The 12028-nt window shown below is 42.3% G+C and overlaps 1 protein-coding gene across 1 annotated transcript in view; it reads right to left on the bottom strand.

Moving 5' to 3' along the window:
- Positions 1–11935, bottom strand: part of psme3 (proteasome activator subunit 3) — a 39778-nt gene extending 27843 nt beyond the window's left edge. Inside the window, exons 1-2 of the mRNA XM_060848759.1 lie at positions 11850–11935; positions 6143–6175 (exon numbers count right to left, since the gene is read on the bottom strand). Of these exons, the coding sequence (XP_060704742.1) occupies positions 6143–6175; positions 11850–11891 (75 nt within the window). The 5' untranslated portion in view covers positions 11892–11935. The remainder of the gene's footprint in view (positions 1–6142; positions 6176–11849) is intronic.
- Between the last annotated feature and the right edge of the window lie 93 nt (positions 11936–12028).

Genomic DNA, 12028 nt, shown 5'->3' on the forward strand with positions numbered 1-12028 from the left:
GAAGCATTTGACTACAGATGAGGCAGGTCATAGAGTCATAGAGATGTACAGCATGGAAACAGACCCTTTGGTCCAACCCGTCCATGCTGACCAGCTATCCCAACCCAATCTAGTCCCACCTGCCAACACCCGGCCCATATCCCTCCAAACCCTTCCTATTCATATACCCAAGCAAATGCCTCTTATATGTTGCAATTGTCCCAGCCTCCACCACATCCTCTGGCAGCTCATTCCATATACTTATCACTCTCTGCGTGAAAAAGTTGTCCCTTAGGTCTCTCTTATATCTTTCCCCTCTCACCCTAAACCTATACCCTCTAGTTCTGGACTCTCCCACCCCAGGGAAAAGACTTTGTCTATTTATCCCATCCATGCCCCTCATAATTTTGTAAACCTCTCTAAGGTCTCCCCTCAGCCTCCGACGCTCCAGGGAAAACAGCCGCAGCCTGTTCAGCCTCTCCCTGTAGCTCAGATCCTCCAATCCTGGCAACATGCTTGTAAATTTTTTCTGAACCCTTTCAAGTTTCACAACATCTTTCCAATAGGAAGGAGACCAGAATTGCACGCAATATTCCAACAGTGGCCTAACTAATGGCCTGTACAGCCGCAACATGACCTCCCAACTCCTGTACTCAATACTCTGACCAATAAAGGAAAGCATACCAAACGCCTTCTTCACTACCGTATCTACCTGCAACTCTACTTTCAAGGAGCTATGAACCTGCATTGCAAGGTCTCTTTGTTCAGCAACATTCCCTAGGACCTTACCATTAAGTGTATAAGTCCTGCTAAGAATGGGAAAGCATTTGAGATGTCACTTTTCCTGCAGTTATCCATCAGTTATCAAGTTATTGCAAGCTGTGTGGATGAGATGGTGTCAGCACAGAGGATGAATGAGCTGACCAAGGCATCATGATACAGAAAGTAAGGGGAGACAACTGTTCTGTAATAGTGGTGTTTTCACTATAATCTGGTGGGGATAAAAAGAGGAGAGAGACAGATACTGCTCAGAGTAGCCATGTGAGAGTCCCTGTGGCCATGCTTGGAGCCAGGGCTAATGACATCCTCAGGGCTGTAGAGGAACTTATGAGTGGGATGGGGGGGATCCAATTGTTGTCATCCACATAAGTCTATCAATGACGTTGGTACCAAACAAGGAAGTTCTATGAAAAGATTTTGAACAGTTAGGAGGTAAATTTAAAAGCAGAATCTTCATAGTAATAAGCTGGGATTACTACCTGAGCCACAGGCAAATCAGCAAAGGATAAATAAAGGCAAGGAGTTAAACGTATAGCTCAAACATTGGTAGAGGAAGAACAGGTTTCAGTTCATAGGATATTGGCACTAGTACTGGGGTAGAAGGAAACTATTTTTTTAAAGAATCCTTACAGTGTGGAAACAGGACCTTCAGCCCAACAAGTCTACACTGACTCTCAAAAGAGTAACCTACCCAGACCCATTCCCCCTACCCTAGTACAGCCAATTCACCTTACCTGCACATCTTTTGGACTATGAGAGGAAACCCCACGCAGACACAGGAAGAATGTGCAAACTCCACACAGGCAGTTGCTTGAAGCTGTAATCAAACTGGGTCCCTGGTGCTGTGGGGCAGCAGTGCTAACCACTGAGCCACTGTGCTACCCAAAAAGAAGCCAACTGGCCCAGTAAGACTCCATCAACCCTCTGAAAATCCCAGCTAGACCCACTCCATAACTCCACACAGGGGTTTTCTTCATCATAGTTAACCCTCCCAGCCCAAGGCTGGAATAGAACTAGTGCTAACCACTGTGCCACCAGTAGGGCAGGTTACACATTGACTGCGCTGGGACTAGTGTCCTAGTGACCTGAATAATTAGCACCGTAGAGTGGGCTTTAAACTATTTAGATGCTGAGCTGGGGTTGGTTCGGAAGAGGGGATATATAGGCATACTAAGCAAACGGTATGTCAGCATTATAGAACAGCATTTTACGAATGATAACTAGAGTGGAACGGAAGCAAACGGAGTGTAGAAATATTTAAATAAAAATCTGCAAATATTGTAATTGTACAAATGCCCCTAACTTAACACAATCGCTTTCAATCATTAATGCTGTGAAGTCAGTTTGGCTTTTTACACCCACTCAGTCCCTCTATCCACAGGGACGAACCACAGGGGCCATCAAATACATTCAAGGTGGAAATAGACAATTATTTAATCAGTAAGGAAATAGTGTGTTCTGGGGAAAAGGCAAGGAGGTGGAGTTAATATTAGCAATGATTTCATGGGTTAAATGGTCTATTTATGCCCCATGTATTTTGGCAGCCGTTATGTAATACTGCATGACTTCAGATGCTACTTCATCTTGTTTTGGTGGCTGGTCGATATCAAACTACCTTCTCTCAGCCACCAAGCTAATTTTGGCGACTGCTCTTTGACAAAAAGCTCTGAGGTAAACACTGTAGTATTCTTTTTCTAGTTGCAAATTCTTCCAGCTATATTTTCTCTTCACCAAGAGACAGACTCATCCACACTCTGCACCCTGAACATTCAAGTTAGTTGATCCTATCCTTCTGAAGAACTGTAAACAGCACCTCATGGGGCAGTGGAACAAAATTCCCAAGGTCAATGGAAACTTACAAAAATGAAATCAAAATGTCATCACAAGGAATGATAATGCATCCATAATGCACGCATTCTGCATCTTCCATCTGCATTGACATCTGGAATAGGTCAAAACACTGACAGGACACAGTCTGATGTTACAACCTCCTTTACTGCCGCTATGTTGATGTCCACTTTAGCTAGACTGAGAACCAGGACCACAATCTGTCTTCTGATCTGCTGAAACCCACTCTGCATGGGGTGCCCACAGATCAGGAGCAGGTGGGTGATGTGCGACCAAAAATGTAAGTTACTTCTTTAAAAAGGGTTATAAACTAAAACATTCAGAATACATATAAAAACATATATAAAAACTTAGTGGTCTTGAACTGAGCCCCATTCTCTGCAACTGGATCCTCAGCTTCCTGACCCACAGGCCACAATCAGTGAAGACTGGGGACAGTATTGCAACCTCACTAAACTCAACACTGGAGTGCCCCTTGCAGTGCATACTCAGCCCCCTACTGTACTCACTCTATACGCATGACTGCGCCGCCAAATACCAGACTAATGCCATTCACAAGTCCGCTGATGACACCACCATAGCCAGTCGAATCTCAGATGGCGATGAAACAGACTACTGATAGGAGGTGGAAGACCTGGAAAAATGGTGCACCGAGAACAACCTAGCTCTCAAAACCAAGGAACTCATTATCGACTTTCAGCAGGATGTTATTCATGCCCCAGCCCCCCCAAATATTAACAGCACAGAGGTGGAACAAGTGGAGAGTATCCCACTGGGAGTGGTCAACAATATTTTCCTGGTCTCTTCATGGGGATGCACTGGTTACAAAGGTCCAACATCTCTTCTTCCTCAAGCAGCTGAGGAAATTTGGCATGTCAGCGAATACCCTTTCCAACTTTTACAAGTGTGCTATCGAGAGCATTCTGTCTGGATGTATCACTACCTGGTATAGCAACTGTACCATTCAAGATTGGAGACAGTTATAGAGAGTGGTGAACTTGGACCAGGTAATCACAAAGGCCAACCTCCTACCTAGAGAATCCACCTACCAGGCCCGCTGTCAAGGAAAGGCTGCCAGCATTCTCAAAGATCCATCCCACCCTGGCAATATTTTTCTACAACCTCTACCATCAGGGGGAAGGTACAAAAGCCTGAACACGTGCACCAGCCGGTTTCGAAACAATTTCTACCCTACTTTTGTTAGAATACTGAATGGACTCACAAACTCTTAACATTTGACTGTACCTGTGCTTTTGTTTTTGATGCTGTTTACCTATTATTTACTTATCTATGCTACTTAACTACATGATCTGCTTATGTGATTGTTCGCAAGACAAAGCTTTCCACTGTGCCTCAGTACACGTGACAATAAATTCAATTTAATTAACACAGTTCCCTCCAGGCCACAAAAACACAATCTGGTACACAGCACTTAAATGTTTATTGTGTGAGACAGCTGCATGCAACATTCTCCAATCCAGATTCTTGATGGAAAGAGGAAGGAGTCTCCTTTAGAGAACCTTCCACTGGGAATGACCAAATCCAGGAGTGGGACATTACACCAAGGCATACCCAGGTGGCAGACGAAGTGTCATCACAGTAAATCCTTCCATACCCATTTGAAGGAGACAAAATGGACTTCCACAGGAGGTATTGTGGGGTACTAAAACCCAAGGGAAAAGCTAGTATTTTCTATCCTTCAAGTGCAGATCCAACTAAAATCATTAGATTAGATTAGATTAGATTACTTACAGTATGGAAACAGGCCCTTCGGCCCAACAAGTCCACACCGAACTGCCGAAGCGCAACCCACCCATACCCCTACATTTACCCCTTACCTAACACTACTGGCAATTTAGCATGGCCAATTCACCTGACCCGCACATCTTTGTGACTGTGGGAGGAAACCGGAGCACCCGGAGGAAACCCACACAGACACGGGGAGAACGTGCAAACTCCACACAGTCAGTCGCCTGAGTCAGGAATTGAACCCGGGTCTTGGGCGCTGTGAGGCAGCAGTGCTAACCACTGTGCCACCGTGTCATCTCCTGTCAATCCAGAGAAACAGTATACAGTACACACAACCAAAACTACAATGGCCTGATTTCTGAAAATACATGTAACTTAAACAAAAGAACCTTTCACCAAAACAATTTTTCTTTCCTTTTGTTCAGTCCATCTTTACAGCATGCTTTGGTATGGTCCAAGTAAAATGTAAACAAATATTACCGTAAACCTAATTATTTGATTTTGTAACTAATATTAATAATCAATATTTCTTATGGAGGTAATTACCATCTCTCCAGACTGTGTCCAAGAAGAAATTCCTAAGTTTAACAAAGCTGCTTTCAGCTTCATTCACTGGATTAAAAGATTTTCTGAATCCATAACAAGCTAACATAGAAGATGCCCATCTAGTACAGCCATAACTTTCTGTCCTTGCAAGATAAATACAAGCTACCTTTTAAGTGTAATTAAGCTAGGCTTGCTTGAGTTGCATTCACTTGGGATGCATATAAATTTCTTAACTAGTAATTTCCAATGATCTTTTAGTTAACATTTTAAACTTTAACCTAAAAGCTATATTCCTGAAACTATGTTTTATAAAAATTATGAATCATGAACAAGATTTTCAGAATGTAAAAAGAAAATTCAACCTGTAATAGAGCAGAATGAGTATTGCTTTATTATTAATTAAATCTTACTTACCTCCTCCAAGGTTCAGCGTAAACAATGACATTACAGTCATTTACACTTATGGATCATGTGTATCTACAGTATCGACAGTGTTTGGGAAGAAAATTTTACATGCAGCACCAAGATGCAAAGGATGAGTGTCCTTCTTACAGGGACTCCAAGTACAAAACACACTTGGTCAGTTCCATTTGTAGGGGTATGAGTGCGCTTATGACCGACAATCTTCTTGGATCATGTGCCACTGTCATTCGACAGGTAGTCAAGTCTCGTCATCATCACTGCTGTTCTGTAATGGTCAGAAACTAACTTAGCAGGCTTTGGACAAATCACCCATTACCTCTCTGGCATCTACTGGGAGGTGTCCACAATCGAGATAAGTTGTTCCATCAACACATTGAGATTAGCAACAAGGTAAAAGAATACTGCAAGAAGAAATCAGATTGGTCCTCTGTATTTACCATTACAGGACTAAATAACCACAATGGCCAGCACTGTGAGACTTACTCCTTTCTCACTCAAATCAAGAGAACAGCAAAAGGGACAGGGTCTGAAAACCTAAACAAACCCTCATCTAAGCTACCATTGCCAAAAATTGACCCATGATCCCAACGGTGACACTGCACTGGAATAAATTCAACTCCAGTTTCTATAGGAGACAGAGAGCAAGTCAATAAATAGATGTCTGCCTGGTTCCAATTGGAAGGTTACAGCAGGGCCCTGAGAGCTGACATTTTACTCCCAAGAGGTGCAAAGTCAGAGGAAACCAAATGAAATTATAAACAGCCATTTCATGTACAACAATTGTTTTCAACACTTTGTAAATCAAATTGCTACTTACTTCAGCAGTCATTCGCTCCCTGAAAGCATCCACCTAGAACAGAAAAAAAAAAGCTATTTTGTGGGTAGTGTAATTTTACGAACATGTCATAACAATTTTCCAACAGGGCTCCCTCAGTCCTATCTCAATCTTTATTAACCTTCGTTTAAATTTCAGTCATAAGAACACAGCCACAAGACCATTTAGTCTCTAGAGTCTGCTCTGTTATTCAGATAGGTGGAAGTGGGTCCTGCAGATGCTGGATATTAGAGTCAAGATCAGAGACAGCATCCGAGGAGCCTAATGAAGGGCTTTTGCCCGAAACGTCGATTTTCCTGCTCCTCAGATGCTGCCAGATACTGTGCTTTTCCAGCCCCATTCTAATCTTGACTCTGCTATGCCGAACACATCTGTTCCACACACCCACTTTCTCTTCACATCCCTTATTACTAATGGTTAACAGAAATACAGTACACCAATGTCATATTTAAAATTAACATGTGAGATTTCCAACCTATCAGTTTTAGCATGTACAAGTCTTTCCTAACTTCAGTACTGAAATGTTTGACTGTGTTCAAATCCTAGACACTGGCAACCAGTAGAAAAAGTTTATCTGTCCTGTTACCCATAATAACGTATTGTTTTTGATCAAATCATCCCTTAAATTATTTGCAATTGAAAGGAACTCAACCCCATTTCTCAGAACTTAATCCTCGAAGTCATTCTGATAAATCAAATGTTACACTCTGTCCCAGGTCAATGTGTCCTTCCTAGGAGCTAGTGTCTAGAACTGGTCACATTAGTCCAGATGTTGTTTAACAGGAATTTGTAGAGTGTAGCATAATCTTTTCCTTGCAATCTGGATATAAAATGTTGGCATTCCATCAGCCTTTTTGATTACGACCTGCATCTGGCCTTTTATCCTTGCACATAAACCCCAGTCGCCTAGAAAACATTTTGAACTTCCAGTATTTTAAACATTTTTAAAGGATAATTCTGTCACTACTTAGAAAGTACTCTACTTTTCATTATCCTTTTAGGTCAAAATTTTTGACCTCAGATATGCCCGCATTTAAATCCAGTTGTCAGTTTTGCTCACTCACCTAATCTATTAAAATTAATTGATTTTGTTCGGTTTCTTACCACAATTTCTACAATGGCAAAAAGGGGACATGAAATAGCTTTGGCAAATAGAGTTAAGGAGAATCCAAAGGGTTTTTACAAATACATTAAGGACAAAAGGGTAACTCGGGTGAGAATATGGCCCCTCAAAGATCAGCAAGGTGGCCTTTGTGTGGAGCCACAGAAAATGGGGGAGAAACTAAATGGGTATTTTGCATCAGTATTTACAGTGGAAAAGGATATGCAAGATATAGAAAGTAGTGAAATAGATGGTGACATCTTGCAAAATATCCATATCACAGAGAAGGAAGCGCTGGATGTCTTGAAACACAAAAGGTGAATAAATCCCCAGGACCTGATCAGGTGTACCCGAGAACTCTGTGAGAAGCCAGAGAAGTGATTGCTGGGTGTCTTGCTGAGATATTTGTATCATCGATAGTCACAGGTGAGGTGCTGGAAGATTGGAGGTTGGCAAATGTGGTGCCACTGTTTAAGAAGGGTAGTAAGGACAAGCCAGGGAACTATAGACCAGTTAGCCTGATATTGGTGGTGGGCAAGTTGTTGGAGGGAATCCTGAGGGACAGGATGTACATGTATTTGGAAAGGCAAGGACTGATTAGGGACAGTCAACATGGCTTTGTGCGTAGGAAATCATGTCTCACAAACTTGATTGAGTTTTTTGAAGAAGTAACAAAGATGATTGATTAGGACAGAGTGGTAGATGTGATCTATATGGACTTCAGTAAGGCGTTTGACGAGGTTCCCCATGGGAAACTAGTTAGCAAGGTTAGATCTTATGGAATAAAGGGAGAACTAGCCATTTGGATACAGAATTAGATCAAAGGTAGAAGACAGAGGGTGGTGGAGGAGGGTTGTTTTTCAGACTGGAGGCCTGTGACCAGTGGAGTGCCACAAGGATTGGTGCTGGGTCCTCTCCTTTTTGTCATTTACATAAATGATTTGGATGCGAGCATAAGAGGTACAGTTAGTAAGTTTGCAGATGACACCAAAATTGGAGGTGTAGTGGACAGTGAAGAAGGTTACCTCAGATTACAACAGGATGGGCCAATGGGCTGAGAAGTGGCAGATGGAGTTTAATTCAGATAAATGCGAGGTGCTGCATTTTGGGAAAGCAAGACTTAGAAGGACTTATACACTTAATGGTAAGGTCCTAGGGAGTGTTGCTGAACAAAGAGACCTTGGAATGCAGGTTCATAGCTCCTTGAAAGTATAGTCGCAGGTAGATAGGATATGCTTTCCTTTATTAGTCAGAGTATTGAGTACAGGTGTTGGGAGGTCATGTTGCAGCTGTACAGGACATTGGTTATGTCAGTGTTGGAATATTGCATGCAATTCTGGTCTCCTTCCTATCGGAAGAATGTTGTGAAACTTGAAAGGTTCAGAAAAGACTTACAAGAATATTGCCAGGCTTGGAGTATTTTAGCTATAGGGAGAGGCTGAATAGTCAGGGGCTGTTTTCCCTGGAGTGTCGGAGGCTGAGGGGTAACCTTATACAGGTTTACAAAATCATGAAGGGCATGAATAGGATAAATAGACAAAGTCTTTTCCCTGGGGTGGGGGTGTCCAGAACTAGAGGGCATAGGTTTAGGGTGAGAGGGCAAGAATATAAAAAGAGACCTAAGGGGCAACTTTTTCACACAGTGGGTGGTACATGTATGGAATGAGCTGCCAGAGGAAGTGGTGGAGGCTGGTACAATTGCAAGATTTAAAAGGAATTTGGATGGGTATATGAATAAGAAGGGTTTGGAGGGATATGGGCCGGGTACTAGCAGGTGGGACTAGATTGGGGTGGGATATCTGGTGGATAGGTTGGACCGAAGGGTCTGTTTCCATGCTGTAAATCTCTATGACTCTAAATAAAACCCCAAATTAAAAAAAACTCCATCATTACCAAAGCTGCCAACAGAAGGCTTACACACAACTCCAGTTAGGTTCTTAAAATCTACACACAAAGACTGCAGTGAATGCTTAACTGGTTATATTGACTTCTCATTGATGTGATTTCATCCTTAATCATTGTGGAAATGCTCCCTATCGCCCCCCCCCAAAAAAATCACCTTTCTTTCCTGTATACCTTACAATCTGCTATTTAGATTTCAGCCCTCACCTAGTCAATCTAGCATTAATTCTTACGATTAGAACTTTAGGGAACTAACAGGTGTATTGCTCACTTTTGGAAAAAAATAGTGTGGATGCTGGAAATCTGAAATAAACACAAATAATTCTGGAGAAGCTTAGCAAGTCTGGCAGCATTTGTGGAGAAAGAAACTGAGTAAATGCTTCGAATCTGGTATGACTCTTCTTCAGAATCTTTCGATTGTTGATATCTTTTAAAAGGGAGTCAAGCAACCCGAGGAATACTGCAGTATTTCTGGATGGCACCCGTGAATAGATTTGACGATCATTACAGTACATGCAGTATTTCAAGAGATGCCCTTCAGATCAGTTTAGCATGCACGCTTTGTAAGGAGGATTCAGCTGATTTTAGAATGAGCAAAGGTATTGTGGCTAAAAAATATAGTAAATGTAAAGTCAAGCGAAATTAATGGATTAAAATGTAATTTGTAGAGGCAGTGTTGAATGGATAAAATTGTGATTATTAAAGAATTCTGCAAATTTATAGGTATGGATCCTAGCTTTGTTGCAAGGCTAGCTGTGGAGTGACAGAATATTAAAAGTGAAAAAAAATTGAGTGTACAAGAACCAAATGCAACATTTATAAGAGACTGTAACTGTAAAACATTCCACATTAGAAACAGATGGATGTACATTATGGGACGAAATTTAAGTTCTTATTTGTTTTATAATACGCTATTGTGGATTAGTTATTTGAATATTGATTTAGGATATGAACTTTATCACAAAACCCAAATATAGAATTATCAGCATTTAAGCATGGTAGAAAAGGTACAATGTACTAGTCATAATTCAAATTAATTTTTTAACAAGACAAATAGAAGTGTAATTATTTTTGGGCGCATGAGAAAATTCAAGCAATTCAACACAAACGTGCCCGTGTTTATGATGCCAGAATTGTTGAAAAAACGACTAAGACTTCAAAACTTTGGGAATCAGGAATGGTGGCTCAAGAAAAATCACGACCAGTAATGACCTGCCCTTACACCCAACTTGTCTTCTGGCCATGAATAACCTCTGGATGCATTTCTCCTCATCAGGTGTTTAAAAAAACAAGGAAAAGTGTGTCATTCTTATGATTTTACAAGAACAAGTACGCAAGAACAATTTAGGACATTATAGATATTTTTAATCAACATGTTGGCAGGTGGGATTAGATTGTGTTGGGATATCTGGTCAGCATGGACAAGTTGGACGGAAGGGTCTGTTTCGATGCTGTACATCTCGATGACTACGTTCAGTCATGTCAATACGCACATCTGAAGCTAGTGGGACTTGAGTCCAGATTTCCTGGCCCAGCTGTAAGGACACTACTACTGTACCACAATATTCCCCAATTCAGTTTGTGTATACATACATATATCCCAGATAATCAGACTTATTTGCAGTTAACAGTCTTCAAAAGTATACAACTGGTCTGAATGTTTGTGTTCAGAGAATCTCTTCCAGCCCTAATTTTATCTGAATATTTCCCTCTGTTCTTTAATAACAAGCTAAACATTCTGATTGCTGTCTGGATGAACAACCTTCTGAAATCTTCATTGTATGTATTATGATTACCTTGTCTCTAGATCTAGACACCCTCCATTCCCCACCCCCCACCCCTCCCAAACTGCCTTACAACTTTCCTCTTCAATTTTGGCACTTGTCTTGTCTTAATTCTATATCTGACTGTTGCAATGTATCTACATTCCAACTTGCATCCTCTACTCTTTCAAATCTTCTCTCTCACATTAATGGGCAATAGAAGAGACTGATGTCAATTGTGCAACTGTTAGTCGGAGCAAAAGATAAATTGAGGAATATTCTCTCCATCCCACCTCCTCAAAGTTGCCATATTTTTAAAAAGCTTATGCCCTACAGTGTCCGATTTAGTTCCAAGAATAGTGCCTGGTTACCAATAAAGAGAATGCATGGGGATGTGGAAAAAGAGAGAATCACAACAAGCCTTAAGAGTAGTGCTGGACTTAAAAGTCTCCCTCTCCACAGAGGCTGCCACATCTGAACATCTCCAGCACTGTTTTCATTTAGAAAAAATACAAATCTATACGCAGCAAGACACAAAGCGTGCTGCTATTCTGAGTCAACGTGAAAGCCACAGCATCTGGGCTGAGAGCAAGCAAGCTCCCATACAGTAGGCCGCCCTGAGCCACATGTAGGGGCTTTCTCAGACTGAGAGAACGGAGGTGATGGGGAGCACTCGGGGACGGCGGACGGTCGGAGCTGGTAAGGGGAAAACCGGGCGTATTAAAGCCCCGGGCCCAGCCCAGGAGGAGGGTGGACTGAGGAGGGTAAGAGGAGAATGTGTGCGGATGGCCGGGGGGGGGAGTGGGTGCAGCCGGTATCGAGGAGCACGGAATCGGTAAAGAGAGGAAGGGGGTGTTGATGGAGGGAGGGAGAGAGAGAGAGAAGAGTAGGGAGAAGCGCCGGTTCCGGGGCCGGCCCTTACCTTGGTCCGGAGCGCATTGTCCAGCTTCAGCAAACCCGACATGTTGCAAAGAGGGAGCGGAGCGCGAGCCCGGCGCCGCCTGACGTCAGCCGCCGCCCGCCCATTGGCTGCCTTCATGTAGCAAAAGCGAGGTCGCTACACACAGCCCGGAAGTGAAGGTACTTCCGGCTTCAGGGTGG

Source organism: Hemiscyllium ocellatum, chromosome 32 (assembly GCF_020745735.1).
Source record: "Hemiscyllium ocellatum isolate sHemOce1 chromosome 32, sHemOce1.pat.X.cur, whole genome shotgun sequence".
In the NCBI taxonomy this organism is placed as follows: Eukaryota; Metazoa; Chordata; class Chondrichthyes; order Orectolobiformes; family Hemiscylliidae; genus Hemiscyllium; species Hemiscyllium ocellatum.